The 17,405-nt window shown below is 29.8% G+C and overlaps 1 protein-coding gene and 1 long non-coding RNA gene across 3 annotated transcripts; one reads left to right on the forward strand and one right to left on the reverse strand.

The window, feature by feature from the left end:
* Positions 1-410: 410 nt before the first annotated feature.
* On the reverse strand, positions 411-1,268 carry LOC145067550 (uncharacterized). Its single transcript, XM_079014672.1, has one exon. The coding sequence runs from the start codon at positions 1,266-1,268 to the stop codon at positions 411-413; it is 858 nt and encodes a 285-aa protein (XP_078870798.1).
* Positions 1,269-11,101: 9,833 nt separating this feature from the next.
* Positions 11,102-13,932, forward strand: LOC145069245 (uncharacterized). Of its 2 annotated transcripts, XR_013689381.1 has the most exons (4): positions 11,103-11,213; positions 12,183-12,359; positions 13,043-13,193; positions 13,655-13,932. It is a non-coding gene; the product is annotated as an uncharacterized LOC145069245 (long non-coding RNA). The 2 variants fall into 2 exon arrangements; XR_013689382.1 differs by lacking the exon at positions 12,183-12,359 and having other exon boundaries at positions 11,102-11,213.
* Positions 13,933-17,405: the final 3,473 nt, after the last annotated feature.

Here is a 17,405-nt window from a genome sequence, read left to right on the forward strand (position 1 = left end):
TTCTTTCCTTCGTTAAGGGGTATGGTTATCATCAGCCTACTCAAAAAGTGAAGACACGTCAACGCTACATAACCTTCACTACTAACCTACTATCAACCCACTAACCTTTAAAAATGGTTACCACTCCACAACATTTTTTTTTCTTTTTTTATATTTTTGAATAATATTAAATTAAATTAAAAAATAATTCAAATAAAACACACATTAAAAACATTAAATTAAAAAACATTGCATTAATTTTTAAACACACAAACTTAAATCCTAAAATATTTAAAAAAACAACAATAAAAAAATCCTAAATTACTTATTTTTCCTAAAATACTTAAATGACAAAAAAAAAATCCTAAATTATTTATTTATCCTAATTTACTTAAAAAAACACACAACAACTAAAACATAAATATTAGAACTTAATCCGCATACTTAGCACGGACACGTTGTTGGATTTTGATAAATGTCGCGAGATTTTCGGGGTCGATATCCGGTAGGGGCTTCGAGTTTATGATTTGAAGATCGGTAAGAGCGATTTTTTGGCGACGAGCTTCCTCCGTGGATTCGTATTTTTTTTCTAGAAAACTTAAAGTTTTATCTATTGATTCCACAAGCCCGTCGTCGCTAGTTGCGGTTGCTTTCCCGCTTGAAGACGCAGCCCGTTTTGCTTTGTCCTTTCCCGGTGGTCGACGGAGTTGGACTTCAAGTGGACCATCTCCCTCGGCAACATCGACGTCATCATTGAGGTCTAACCCAAAACCTGTGTCCGATTCAGAAGTTCTTGCTCTTTTGTTGGAGCCAGTGGTCGAGTCCGAATGCGATGTCTCCGGATTAAGGACCCATTTTGGACCTTTACGACAAACTTCCCATGCTTTTTGGTGACCAAATGGTTTACCGTTGTTGGTCACTTTGAATTGGTAACACGCGGTTGATAAAATGTTGATATCGTTGGAACCACTTTTATGCATATTTTTTAGATTTTCAAATATGCCATTAAACTTTATGCAAATCGCGCGAAGATCACGCCATTTCCCGTTGACCGCGTCGTAGGACCGATCCATTTTCCTTCCAAGTAACGCGTGAAAGTGATCCAAAACACGATTCCAAAAACTTTCTCCAGTTTGCGCGTTGCCTCTTCTCGAATCACATGATATGAAAATCAAAGCTTTTGCTAAAGCTTCTTCCTCTTCTTCGTTCCAAGCCGTTGCTTTCTTTTTTCCCTTTTCCTGTTGGTTGCCTTCTTCGAGATGATTGTGGTGTTTCTTGGACAAGTACATCGTCGTTGTCGAGGTTCACGGTTTAGGATTGAGATAATGGGACTTGAGACGATTGAGTTTGGAATTGTGGAGAAGCTTGTTGTTAGAAACCTTTGGAATTGAGGAATGAATTGAGGTTGAGTGAATTGTTGTTGTGGTCGTTGTTGTTGGAAGATTTGTGGGTTGTAGGAAAGGTTAGTGAATAAAGGTTGTTGTTGGATTGGAGAATTCAACAATTACATATAAGTTTGATAATCATTAGGAGTGTTTGGGGTGTTTAGAGTGGGTGGAGTATTTTAGTTTAGATCCATTTTTTTTAAGAAAAGTGAAAGAAAGTAGAAGTATTTTTTTTATTTGGAAGTGTAAGTGTGAAAGTGTTGGTGAAAGTGTATTTTATATATATATATATATATATATATATATATATATATATATATATATATATATATATAGGTAAAAGATGTTATTTAAATTTAAAATTAATTTTTTTTGTTTAAGATGCAAACGGTCAAAAAAAGATACGTTATACTCTCTCTCCCTTTTGATTGGATGTCTTCGTCCGTGATACGCACCACACCACAAGGCACCTACGCGCACCTAGGGCGGTGTTCACGCGTAGGTGACCTTGCCACCTCAGCCTCACGCATAACCTTCCAAACTCCATACCGTTTAGCCTAAAACCCAAGGAATTCGTATTTTTTAAATAAAATTAATTCATTTTTATGATTTATAATTTTTAAATTAATAATAAACATTAAATTTAATTAAAAATAGAAACCATTTCATTAACTAAAATAAAAATTACATTAAACCTAATATTTAAATAAGTAGAAAATTAAAAAAAAAACAAAAAAAAAAAAAAAAAACAAAAACAAACAAACCACAACATAGAAAACATAATTAATATCCTAATTTAAAAAAAAAAACTCAAAATACGTCACTCGAAATCATCGTCTTCATCATTCTCCTGAACGTCACTCTCGTCATCAGAATCTTCCCTCTCGACGAACATATCAGAATCCTCGTCTGATTCGTCAAACAAATCATTGTGACAATACTCTATCGGCGGCTGAATATGAGCCCTATAAACGTGCTCCACCAAATCAGCACGAAGGGCGTGACGAATGTCACGATTGTGTACTTCTCTTATATTTGCCCTATACTTTTGTGTACCAACGGCTACTCCTTCGACATCTGGCAAAACTTCATTTTCATTTACCGACATATCGCTCTTCATTCGTCTTCAAGAAATCATATTATGCAATATAATATATACATACATTACATGCTGTAACCTTTTCACTTCATATAAACTTGTCACAACTGCTAGTACTTGTCAACGCCTCTTAAGTACACCAAATGTTCGCTCCATATCCTTACTAGCTGAATCTTGCACCTCTTTAAACTTTTTCCTTTTCGGGTCATTAGGACATGTAAACGATTCCACAAAAATAGACAAGGGAGGATATATACCGTCAGTAAGATAGTGTCCACGCTTATATGCTACCCAATTTGTTTGAAAAGGTACATCGTGCGACTTTCCAAGGTAGATATCGTTGAATACCAGCGACTGGTCTAGCACAATGATGTCATTGTTTGCACCAGCTGGACCAAAGAATGCAAGTCATATCCAAAGATCATGTGATGCGGTAGCCTCTAGAATTATCGTCGGCTCTTTGTGGTCGCCTCTCATGTACTAACCACGTCATGCGTTGGGGCATAATGACCAACTCTAATGCATGCAATCAATACTACCTAGCATTCCAAGGAATCCATGCTTGCCTTCATGCACCATGTACAATTGGTGGATATCGTTCATAATTGGTTTGCGCAAATATCGTTGCCCATAAACCAAACAGATCGTTTTGTAGAACTTATACACACACTCCCGCACGGTACGCTCTTACATCTTCAAATACTCGTCCCATTTGCCATCGTCTATGTCGTATGCTAACTGACGAATTGCAGTCGTGCATTTTTGAATTGGAGAGAAACCTTTAATCCGTCTCACATCCATTTTCCATTAGAAATATGGAAAACGGCCTTCCACCAACAATACGGAAGCATAGTTCCTCCCTCATCTGGAACCGACGTCGAAACTTTACAGTATAGATGGCGTCATCTGCAAAATAGTATTCTATAAGATGATCGTGTCCGGCTTCGCGATTTCTACGCAACGTCGGGTTTCTTGGTTTAGATCATGCACGTGATGTTTCGCCTTGTTGGTTTTGAAAGTATTCAAACGTTTTCGCCATGACGGAACGGATAAATTTAACCTCTTCTTGAGCCGTCGATTCGGATGATGAAGATGATGACATTTTGATTAATATTTTTTTGGAGAGAGTAAGAATGTATGGGTTAAAAAAATATTGGGTGTTGTGGTGTATATATATATATATATATATATATATATATATATATATATATATATATATATATATATATATATATATATATAAGGTTGGAACAAAAAAAAAATAGAAACACCAATCGGAATAGGAGTGAGAACGTGGCAACCCCACACCCCCACCTCCTCCCCGCGTAGCCCTTCCCGCACCGTCGGTGCAGTGCTCATCAGAGCGAGAAAGGCTTTGCCCCTCTTCCTCCGTCCGGTCTTATATCCATATATCTACAATATCAATATAACTAAGATATATTATTTTCAAAAAAAATCATTTTCAAATAGCCATTCCGAAAAAAATAAATAAAATAAAATAAATTATGAACTACCGATTTGTCACCACATATTTTATATAAATAATATATAAATAATATTCCTTATTTCATTCGGTTATATATATATATATATATATATATATATATATATATATATATATATATATATATATATATATTATTTCGTAAATATAGACAAACAGATGTTAGTTAGTGCACTATCTTATTGTATATATATATATATATATATATATATATATATATATATATATATATATATATATATATATATATATATATATTATTTCGTAAATATAGACAAACAGATGTTAGTTAGTGCACTATCTTATTGTGGAGTATAAAGACATGAGGTCTTAAAAGTAATTCCAGTATCAATATATCATAAAGAAATTGTTCAAAGGGTCCATGAATAAATAAATTCAGGTCCTTGTCACATTAGAACTTAAAAGGATTATATTGTGGGGAGAAGATTTCCAAAGCAAGACTCGAACTAGCAAAAGCATTCTAAGGGCTTGAGGGCGTGTATATATATATATATATATATATATATATATATATATATATATATATATATATATATATATATATATATAAAGATTAAGTTATTTTGTTTCTAGTAACTATTGTGTGTCAGAATATACAGATCTGGACCATTGTATGGAATATAATCAAATATCATGATCTGAGGTCTATGATAGTAGAATAGGATAACAAGTACCGTATAATCATACAAATTTCAGCATAAGGGCATTTTAGTAAATTAACCTATATTAAGAAATGAATTTTTTGGATTTTTAGGGACAATTAATTCATTTATTTTTAAAGATCTGAATATTTTAAATTAATTCAAACTTAAAAATCCGATTTTATTCTGTCAGAATGATAGAATGTTAACCATAAACTAGTAAATATATTTTTCGATTTTATTCTGTCAAAATGACAGAATGCCAACCATAAACTAGTAAATGCATTTTAAAAAGACTACACAAAATCAATTCTTGAATTAATAATATACCAAATAATTACATTGTATGATTTTGATTCATTGAATAATAACAACATTCTGAAAAAAAAAAAGAAAAAAAAACATCAAAATCTAACAAAAACACTAATCTATTCTTAGAGAATATTATTTTTAGGCAACACTTTATATATTGTAGCATAACACATTCTGGTATAATACACTCTCGTTCTCTATGTTTTCTTCCTTCTCCACATCAATGTTAGCCTCTTCAAAACCTAAATCCACAAAGAAAACATAATCAAATTTCACAAATTGAAAAATTCAATGAATTCTAAGAGAATAAAAACTATAAATTCTAACAGAATGTATTAAAGACTATAAAGTTTAACACATTCTGGTATAATACACTCTCGTTCTCTATGTTTTCTTCCTTCTCCACATCAATGTTAGCCTCTTCAAAACCTAAATCCACAAAGAAAACATAATCAAATTTCACAAATTGAAAAATTCAATGAATTCTAAGAGAATAAAAACTATAAATTCTGACAGAATGTATTAAAGACTATAAAGTTTGACATAATATAGTAGAAAATAAAAACTATAAATTATGATAGAATGTAGTAGAGACTATAAAGTCAATCATAAAGCATTACAAATTCATTACCAGTTAAACAAATATACTTGTTGTTAACAATTATTCTCAAGCATTCTAACAGAATACATTTATATAAATAAATTCTAATACAATACATTACAGAATTCAAGAGCTGTGATTGAATACAGAATTCAAGAGTTGTGATTGAATACAGAATTCAAGAGCTGTGATTGAATCATCAACACACATCTGCATCCATTCCCAGTCATGAATTCAAGAAACAAACACACATTTGCAATATCGATTTAGAACTATGAACACCAATTTTGACTTTTTCGAAACAAACTCCAACTTATGACTGTGAAGTGCAAGTTGTATCAGAATATTTCTTCAATCGAATAGAAATAGAACATTGAAGAAATTGAATTTAATAAGATGATGAACACAGTCTCGATCTTGAATCAAAATCAAGATAAAGTCTGGACAACTTGATAAAATCAATTTGATTTTGTCGATCATAGATGTTGAAAGAAACTTACCAAATCAATTTTATCGATCATAGATCTCATTAAATCTTCCTGGGGTTACGTCCGATGGGATTATGAGGATCGATTAGGCTTCATACGTTTCTTGATGGACTTATACATTCGACCAAGAGAAGTCTCAACTAACTTGGGTTATTAAGTATCGATCGTCAGGAGGGAAGAAAACGGGTGCGTGCGTTTCTCTTCTCCATCTCGTGTGTGCGCATAAAAAAAAAGCGATCAACTCCTTCTATTTGTGGTGTGCGTCGACTAGAAGAAGAAAGAAGAGATCGAGGTCTTGATCGGTTGTGTTGTGGGGTGTTGATCACCATAGTTGTGGCTCTGATTCTTTGTTCCAAACTTGTTGAATCGGTCATTCATCTTGGTAATTCCTTGAATATAAGACACGATGCAAGAGAGAGACTAGGTCAAATTAATCACATAAGAAGTTGAGTAGTTTTTGATTTCATCTTCTTCAATTTGTTCTTGGTGTGCATCAGGTAAAATTAGATTGGATTGATTCTAATTTTTATTTCAATTTAACTAGAGGTTTGTAAATGATACCAGGTTCTATGGAAATTTCTATGTATTTTCTTTTTAGATATAATGCTTCATATAATGTACATCAGGTGTTTGATTAATTGCCTTAGTGAAGTTTTGTGTCAATATAGCTTAAAAGGCATAGGCTTTTATCAATAATGGGTGTTATTCATAATTTTTAGAGTTAAGTGATGAAGATGTAAGTTAATATTCTAAAGTTCTAAATAACTTATGATATTTTTTTCGTTTATCAGGGTACTCAATTCCAAGCAACCATGTTTGGTGAGGCTGTAAGAAAGTTCTTTGAAGTGTTCCAAATGGAAAAAGTGTATTACATATCTAAAGGAACTCTAAAATTTGCCAACAAGCAATACAAAACTATACAGATATTCTCAAGTTGAAGAAGCAGTCAATAAAGTCACTTTTATCCCTGAAACCAAGTTTTCTTTTGTCCCAATTATCAATTGAGACCTTATGTCAACCAACAGGAGCTCTTATTCTACTGAAGGAAAAGAAACCTCCATGGAAGCTGTTGGCTCCGGTTTCAGCCTTACCAAATATCATTGTATATTGATATAGGTTTTATTATTTTAATGAAGTTTGAGTGTAAAACATACTATCATTTTGGGTTTAAAATGTACTAATATCATTGTATATTGATATAGGTTTTATTATTATGCAAATTTGGGTTAAAACTGAAAGTAGCCTATCATTTTGGGTTTAAAACGTACATTTTATGCAATTTTCCATTAAAAATGAAAGTAGGTTGTCATTTTGGGTTCAAATGTAACTTTTATGCAATTTTGGGTTAAAAATGAAACTAGGCTACCATTTTGGGTTTAAAATGTACTAATATGATGTTAATATTCTATAAAAAATGAAGGTAAGATGCTAATATGATGTTAATATTCTATAAAAATGAAGGTATGATGCTAATATGATGTTAATATTCTATAAAAATGAAGGTATGATGCTAATAAAGATTAAAAATGAAAATATGATTTTGTTTTAGGTTAACAGTGAATGTTGGATGCTTTTATTGGTTAAAAGTGAGATTGGATGTTGTTGCCGGTTGAAAATGACAAGTATGAAAAGTGGGTTGCTATTTCTGATCATAAATCTAATATGTTGCAAATAACAAGTATGAGTGTACATCTGTTCAAACTATAAGTACATTGCTCATTTTGATTAAAATAAAAGGACAAATGCATTGCTATACAACAACCAAAACTTATTCTAGAGTTTCTACAATTCTTTCAGTTCTTCAAGTAGACAAGTCCATGGTCTTCAACTCTTCATGATTTCAATCCATATCTACGAAGTTTATAATAAAACAATTAAAAAACAATATATAGTAGACTATAATGAGAAGTATGTACTTATAGGGGTTGGTAGGGTCAATTAACATGTATTAAAAACTTAGGTGAATGTAAAAACAGTCAGGGGCATTTTCATCCAAAAATGAGTATCTATGACAACGACATGAAAAGTAATTCATGATATAACATAGGCATGAATCTAACATATGTGAATAATTTTTTTTATCACCAACACCATGTATTTACAATAACTGAGTTGATTTTTCCAATATTGGTTAAGAAAAACAAAAAGAAATAACCAAGGATTTGTGGAATGAAAACCCATTCGATGAAATTATATGCTAGTTCTATAGGAATATGATGGTTAATATACGGTATTATAACAAAGTGAGACTTTCTAAACATCATACATGGCTTTTTTTTTTATCTAAAACACGTATATATAACTGCACTAAATCTGTAAATCATACTAATTGCTCCACTATTGCATAACCAAAACAAAAAGAATTGAAAGCATGAGTTTAGTATTGTCAAGTAAAATGTTGGACCAGGTAGTTTACAATAGAAACAAAAGAAAAGTATAATGAGCTATAAAATAGGTAAAATTACATACAAGTTATAGCAAGAGAGAAATAAATACAATTTGTTCAAATTTTACCCTATTAACCCAACAATGTCTACTGTTTCTATAGTTCTTTTTAAGATTAAGTGTAAAAGCCTCAAAATCTTGAATACCAAAACACACATTGCATATCATCATGATTCATGAAACCACTACATAATTAAGAAAAAAACATACCTTCAGACTATGGGAATCGGAAATCGTGATGAGAAATCGTCAACAAATGAAGAAGTAATTGGCACTAAATCGAGAATCAAGATCCAATAATGATAATAGTGTGCGATGGGTGAGGATGATTAACCCAACAAGGGTAAAAGTGTAAATCTCTACCCTTGTAAATCTCTGGAAGCTTGGCTACTAACATTGACACTTCTGTGAACAAAACTTCTCTAACGCATTTAAACAAACACCTGGTGTACATTACCAGCGACATTATATCTGAAAAGAATAATACATATAAATTACCATAGAACTAACTTCGTATCGTTCACAAGCCTTAATCTAATGAAATTAGTATAAATCTATTTAAATTTTACCAAAGGAACACCAAGAACGAATTGAAGAAGATGAAATCGAAAAAGTTGTATATTGCCACCTGATTAACCAGAAAAAAATAAGAAATAAGGGCTGATATAAACACATACCTCGATTCTAAATAGGATTCGAAAATCAAGGCATACAGGAAATCAATAAAAATCAGTGCATACACGCAATCATGGAAGCATTCGTTTTGATCACTAAAAATCTAATGGAAGACTAAAGCGAAAATCACGAACCGCTACCTACTGTAAATCGATGAAGTATTCGCGTATCAATTTCAAACGAAGTCAACAGCCAAAAGACATAGTTTTAAGTATTGGGTACCTAATCTAATATACCTCAAGGTATATTCACTTTTCCTATATATATATATATATATATATATATATATATATATATATATATATATATATATATATATATATATATATATATATATATATATATATAGGTTCAGGTTCATTTGAGACCATTCTAATTTTGTGAGACCGTGAGACCAAATCTAAAAATAATTTTAAAATTCAAAATAAATAGAAAAATCCAAAAATTCTTTTTTAAATATTATTTTCGGAACTTGAATTAACTAAAAAAAATAATAAAAAAATAATAAAAAATAAAAAAAAAATCCCGTTTTTTTTTTTTGAAAAATACGTGAAATATTCTAATAGAATATTACACTGTACATATTCTAAAAAATAATTTTAAAATGGAAAATAAATGAAAAAATCTAAAAATTCTTTTTTTAAATATTATTTGGGGACTTGAATTAACTAAAAAAATAAAAATAAAATAAAAATAATCCCGTTTTTTTTTGAAAAATACTTGAAATATTCTAATAGAATATTACATTGTACATATTCTAAAAAATAAGTTTAAAAGCAAAATAAATGGAAAATCCAAAAAATCTTTTTTTAAATATTATTTTCGGAACTTGAATTAACTAAAATAAAATAAAATAAAATAAATAAAAAAAATACGTCTCACGGTCTCACAAAATATAGGTGGCCTCAAATCAACCTAACCGTATATATATATATATATATATATATATATATATATATATATATATATATATATATAGGGTGAGGCGCAATAGAGAACTATAATTAACCAAGGAACCAATCTTTTTTTCAATTTTTAGAACTTATTTTTTATCAAAAAAAAAAAAACTAAAAATACAGAAATTAATTACTTTTTATCCATTTTCCAATGATATAAAATTCGATTTTTTTTACGTCAAATTCACAATGTGAATATTCGAAAATTCACAACGTGAATCCGAAAAATATTTTTCACATTCACAATGTTAATATATGAATTTAGATATTTTTAGATTTTTTTTCGATAATGAATAAGCTCTAGAAATTGAAAAAAAGATTTGGTTCCTTGAAGAACCCATAATTATGGTTTTTCTATTAAACTTTTCCATATATATATATATATATATATATATATATATATATATATATATATATATATATATATATACGGTAAAGTGAATATACCTAACAACCTTATATAAGCTTAGGTACCTAACCTCATCAAACTACATCATTTTGCATTAAATTTTCATTGCAATCATCCAAGGTTCTTAAACTTCATCCCTAAACTTGATTTACTTCAAAAAAATTCAGAAATTCATAATTATATTTCTCCTACATCCTTTCATTTGTAGCGGTAGGATATGAAGATCATCAGGTGGTATTCGATAGAAAGACGTGATATAAAAGAAAGATATTGGTGAAAGTCTAAAGATTTTTAAAATAATCAAGTTATGGGGTTGAAATTTAAGAACCTTAGACAATTACACTATAAATATGATACAAACCGATGTAGTATTATGGAGTTAGGTACCTAAGCTTATATAAGGTTGTTAGGTATATTCACTTTACCCATATATATATATATATATATATATATATATATATATATATATATATATATATATCCTCTAATATAATAAATAAGAACATTTTTGCCAAGTGGCATTTAGTTAGCCCCCTCCCATTCTATTTATCCCGCTCAAAATACAAAGTGAATTTCCCCGAATGCCTTCCGCTTCAGCTTTAATTATAAGTATTGACGTTATTCTCTTAAACCCTAATCCTCCTCCCTCTCCATCAATAGTTCTTCTCATGAAACGGTGTTCGTAACGCTACATCCAGGTAATTAGTTTTTGATTTCGGATTTGAAATAAGCTACAATCGATTTGGGTGTAATTTCTTTTCTGTAATTAGTTTTGGAGTCGCTATTGACTTTTTGAAAAGGAACTTCTGCCTCGCCGATTACTTTCGTTTCCCATGAGCTTTAAAATGATGTTATTTTATGGATTATAAAGCTTATGGGTCGTGGGGGATGGCTTATAATCACTTCAAATGGCATTTAGGATGCTATGTTCGTATCTCAAATAATCAACAAACATTCTTCAATTGTTGATTTCATCCTTATTAGGTAGATAATCCCATCCAAAATTGAAATTGATGTAACCGATATCCCAAATAATCAGGGACAAAGTGATTTGTATTCCCGTTCCTTCTCTCCTGCAATATTATCGCTCATAGGTTTTCTTTTATCATCGCCTCCATTCTCATTTGGACCCTCGATTCCTATCATTGGTTGGTGTTAATCTTTATTGTTTTTTCTTTGGAAATCATGAGGTTTGACATTTAGTTTTTCCAATTCCACCCTTCCCCCTTCGGCAATTGCAGATTCTAAGTGTCTAGGTTTTTAGGTTTTAAAGACTTCATCATCGTTATGCAGGTTTGTCCACTTTCTTCTTTTTGGTTCTTTCAATATTCGTAATTTACTAATCTCTTTTAAGTTTCAAGTTTTGTGCCTTGGTTTACTAATTGAATCTTTTTTTTTCTTTTTGATTTGCGGTATCATTTAATTGAATCCTTCTTTCTGATTTTTGATATCTATTATAGTGAATGCTTTGTTTGATCGATAATCCATCAAAGTTACCATTAGTTATTCCTTTTTAATATCAAAACATTTTCAATCTGATTAAGTTATGTAATTGTTTTCAAACTGAGATTATAACCTAACCATTGGTGTTGTATTATTTTTAACTACTTCTTATATACCAATTCTTATTTTTATTTATTCATTCATTGTCACAATATATTAATTAGGATTCACTTGTGCTAAAACAAACTTTTGATTGGTGATGATGCTCGGACGTGGATGATCCATGACTCTATATGTGCAGTTAATATATGCAAATTCTGTTAATTTGAACACTTTATAGACGGGGAGTAACTTACATGCACACAGTGGATTTTGACGAAGCAAGAAGAAATTTCAACAAAGTAAATCATTAAACTCCATTTTGATGCTTAAAAAAGATGATGATCATATATCTTGATTTGTGTAGTTTCCTTTAATCCTATTTTAATTTTCAAATTTATGGTGAAACCAAGTACAAAAGTGAACCGTTTGAGTCCAACCCAAAAAAAAATCATTTGTTTGTAAATTTTTGTGTTGTTTACTGTTTAGTATCAGCATGTGGGTGGTGGAGTTTATATTGGACAAGCTCATGTTTGCTAGGCAGAATGGATCCAAATACACAATTCTCCTTTAGTAAATATAAGTGTCGTTTTTAGATAAGTTTCATCACCCTCTCTGTTTATGTCTATGCATAAATTTTGGATTTTTGGAGAAAAAAAATCAAATTCTTAATCCCTTCAAAATTGTTTTCGTTGTCTTTATAGGTTGTTGAATTTTCGACATTTGTAGTATGACATTCTAAAAATATCCTCACTTTAATTGTAATGGGAATAGATATACCACTGCAACCTACAATGATGGAGCCATTATATGCCACCATACGACCACAAAATCATTCCCAGTTGGATCCAAATCTATTCTTAAGAACAAACTTCATTTTTTACTCTTTTGTTAAAAAGACCAAAGTACCCTTATGGTAAAGATAGTAAAGTATGCTGCTATTCTTGCCCAAGTAAATATAAAAATATTAAATACTTTTTTTTAGGATTCACCGGATCCCTTAGCAAACTCCTTACTACAACAACAATTTCATGGATAATTCTTGGAAGTCGCCCGACATCTACGGGAGAATATGGATGGTCATGAACGGCTTATGCGAGGTCAACGAGTTCTCAACATTGGATCTCAAAATCATTGTAAGTGTTTTTTATTCCAATAAAACTTAAGTTATATGGAAACTACAAGAGTTAGACTTTTGAAATATATTGTATCAGAATGTGTAACATCTAAATGAAATTTTGTATGAGTGTCATTTTAGGAGAACAATGTTTATTAGGTATGACATCAACAAGTGTATATTCATATGGTTTAAAATGGAGGATATTTTATAATGGCTGCACTGTAATTATCTAATTCATGATTGAAACTTCTCTTTTTGATGTGGTATGTTATGTGTTTTGTTAACTTGGGCATCAACAAACATATTTTTGGCTATTTTGGACACGTCAACATTCAATTAGTAATCTCTTGAGACACTAATGATATATGTGTTTCAATTTGTCATCATGTTTAATATGGAGTTTTTCTTGGATTGATTACGAGGACGAAGTCCTGAAGGATATACGTTCAAGTGATTCAATTTATACTTGATATGCAGTTTCACCCCTATAAGTGGGTTTATGAGTATCTCAGTATCGAAAACTGGTGAAAGCTAGCATGCCATTGTCAAAATATTTACTTTCATTAGGTCGTTTGTGCATGCTTGGGAATATGTCTTGATGTGATGGTATTTGAAGTAGACTACATTTGGTTAACTACATTTCATATTATTATTCTAAAAAGTGTTTTTTGGATGTGGGTAGGGATGCAAAGGACTTACTGTTTAGAAGGAAGTATTCATAAGTTTGATTGTATGTAACCTCATTTGAATTAGTTAGAATGAATTAGTTAGAATGTGGATGGTGATGTTTAAATTAGTTGAATGTCGATGTTAATGTTTGTGGTTTTGAGACATGATTAACGAGTTTTCTCTGTTTTAAATCTGGAAACTAAATTTAATTAATACTATCTTTTGATTTTTATTTTTGGTTTGAATGTATTAAATACTAAAATCGACATTAGGCAAAATGATGACATTTTTTATCTATTATAATAGTTTTAAATATATCGACCGTGGTTTCCACGGGTTATAACCTAGTATATATATATATATATATATATATATATATATATATATATATATATATATATATATATATAGCTGACAAGCTTATAGTATGTCGCTATAAAAAAAAGCGAAACTTATGTAAACCTTTTTTAAATTCTCAACAATATATGTAAACAAAAATCTTTAATAGTGGACGTTTGAACATTGGTAAAAAAATTAAATTAAAAAAAGATAACACGTATATAAAGTACAATGACCAATTCTTTTTGATATGTTATAACACATTCCTAGATGAAGTAACTAAATGATAATTAAACATTTATAAATATATAAAATTATACTTTTCCCTTCTGTGTTTTTTTTTTTAAACTCTATGAGAGCATGACACTATTTTAACCAACGATTAGGGATGTCAACAAGACCTTAGTTATCTATGTAAGTTGGTAAGTTGCATTTTATAAGTAAAACTTTAAATAATATTTTGGTGGGTAAAAGCTTAAAAATATAAGATGTATGTTGGAGAGTTGAAAATAATTTTGAAGGATAATAAATGGAAATATAAGTACTTTTTGGTGTTCTATTGTGTTTATTTTTACAAATAAAAATAAAACAATCATATTGTTGCAATCCAAAAAATATCCTGCTTTAAAAAATAAATAAATAAGTAAATAACATAAAAAATATCTCAGAAAGCCCCTTTTATCACATCTTCATCTTCGTCGTTCATACAAAAGGTAAAGGAGGCTAAACTCTTGATGTTTGTTTTCTTTGATTCACAGGTTCAATCTATTTTTTTTATTTCCATTGTTGTCTCTTGACAATGAGTCGATGTGTGGGAGAAGTAGCAAGAACGTGAGAAGATATTGAAAGCTGATGATTTTGTGAACAAATTAGAGACGGAGCTTAGGAAAATCGACACAATTAAACTAAAACATGTGTATGCTTCTCATGAATGATAGCTGTTTCTCCGTTTTTTTTTCCTTTTCATACTCATTTGAGTATTATATAGCTATGTTTTACTTCTCTCAACAAATTTTTCATCGGGTGTTTACTTTTTTCGTTGATTCAATTGTAACTGTAGCTGGGTTTTGATGTTATTCACATTATCAGATGGTTTTCTAATTATTTGTAGAGCTGAAACAATTGGATTATCACTCTGAAATGTGTTCCATCTAATTGTGAATTTCTTGAAATATAGTTGATTTCATTTGTTTACTACTCCATGTTGATAGTGTAATCTTTTATTCTTCTCAATATTGCTTTAAAAGAGGAATTAACGATGTTCAAGAAATCAGCAAATTCGCAACACTTTGAAGGATTTATGCCACTTAATAAAACATGTGATGAAGATCAAAAACCTGAAACCAACAATGGTGACAAGAAGAATTGGTTGAGATCGACACAAACTCTAGAACACAAATGATAACAATTCAGATACACAACAAAACCATATTCCAAAACAAATCCAGTCCAACAACTAATCTAAAACGTAAAAATCGAAAAGAGTGATGATACATGTTTGGATTAAATCTATACAACTATGAATTATTTACTTATGAATTTTATTTCAATTTACTTATAAAGAGTTGATGAAGAACAAGATTGAATAATTGAAAATCCATTTAGAGGGAACTCAATATGCAATATCTTGATTCTTTTCTTTCTATTTTGTTCTAGGTTGACACTAGAAACAAAGTGAATGAAAAGTTTAATACCATATTAGTCACTCGAAAGTATGCTTTCGACTTGCTGGGGTTGAGATGGTTCTTAGTAATCTATGTATATTAAATAAGATTGATTTGTTTGTCCTTTTTTAATTAATTACCTTTACTTGACAAACCAAAAAACAGGTTCTCGGCTCTATTCAAGAACTGCAACTCAAGTTTTTTCTCTATGTTTCACAAATAAATGAAAGTACGTTGCTATTTCTTGCATTTAAGATAGACAACAATATTGCCATCTAATGTTGTTTTTTAAATCTTCCTGTCACTGTTTTCTTCTCTTCTTTTAGATTCTTGGGTTTCCATATTATTATGTAATATATTAATTCAATGCATGGATTAGAGAGGATAAAATACATGCTATTAGAAGGTATAAATGTTGAAGAAGTGAGAGCAATTGTGCTTGATATATGATTAATAACATATATGCTTGGAAAAGGAATATAATCGCCTCTTATTAAATAGCTATAGAGATTAAGAAAACGAGATGTTTAATTAGGCCGCGGTTGACTGCCAAAGAAAGATTTAGTTTTGTACTTTATGTGCTAGGTAAATTATGAAAATGATCCCTACTTTTTCTATTTTTTTACCGTGTTTAGTCCAAAATGAGAACATTTTCAATTTTGGTACTTATTTCAAGGTTTCATCGTTTGTGTAATTATGACATATTTCTAATTCTTTACTTATTTTTGTTTATTTTTCGTATCTTTCTTATTAAATCATCATCTTTTGAAAGTACAACGGTTTAATAAGATAAAAACTTTTTTAAACAAACTAAAAATTATAAATGAAAGTATGATGCTATATTAGACAAACAAATGGAAGTGCATTGTAATTTCTTGCTTTTATCCCCTAATTAGGCTTAATGCAAGAAATAGCAATATACTTTTATTTATTTAACTAATTATAACGTCTAACATTAATTTTTAATTCTTAACTTTTATTTTTATTTTGTTTTATTTTTTCATATGTAAGCATTATACTTTCAAAGTACAACGGTTTACTAAGAATTTTTTCTAAAAACATTAAGGATTAGAAAGAGTCTATGATGTTATATTTCACTCTTTTTTGTTCTTTATGTGTATTTAAATTTTGAATGGGGATATTAAATGTAGTGTTGAGTTCCCTTACAACCAATATAGAGTAAGCTCCTTTTCATTTTCTACTTTTGATGAACAATCTAAAAATAAATATGCTTCATGTACTTTGAATTAATAAATATGTGATGTATCATTTTTTAACTAGTCTATATTATCATCGTTTTGTCATTTGTAGCAATATACTTCCATTAGATCTGCAAAATTTTATTAAAATGACTATTAATGGTTTTTTTCTATTTATGGCATTGTACTTTTAACAAAAAAAATATTGATTAAGCTTTTGTTGCAACATGCGGGCTTTAAGTCACATTTTTACCAAACATATAAATTAAAATATACCATTATTTTTAAAAATCACAACAATGTTATGAACATAGAATATAGAAATTTCTAGAAGTGATTAGTGAGCTTCAACGTCAT

This window comes from Lactuca serriola, chromosome 8, assembly GCF_051521515.1.
Source record: "Lactuca serriola cultivar US96UC23 chromosome 8, Lser_US96UC23_V15, whole genome shotgun sequence".
Lineage (NCBI taxonomy): Eukaryota > Viridiplantae > Streptophyta > Magnoliopsida > Asterales > Asteraceae > Lactuca > Lactuca serriola.

Coding starts and splice junctions, on each gene's coding strand:
- LOC145067550 (XM_079014672.1), bottom strand. CDS start 1,268: ATGTACTTGTCCAAGAAACACCACAATCATCTCGAAGAAGGCAACCAA.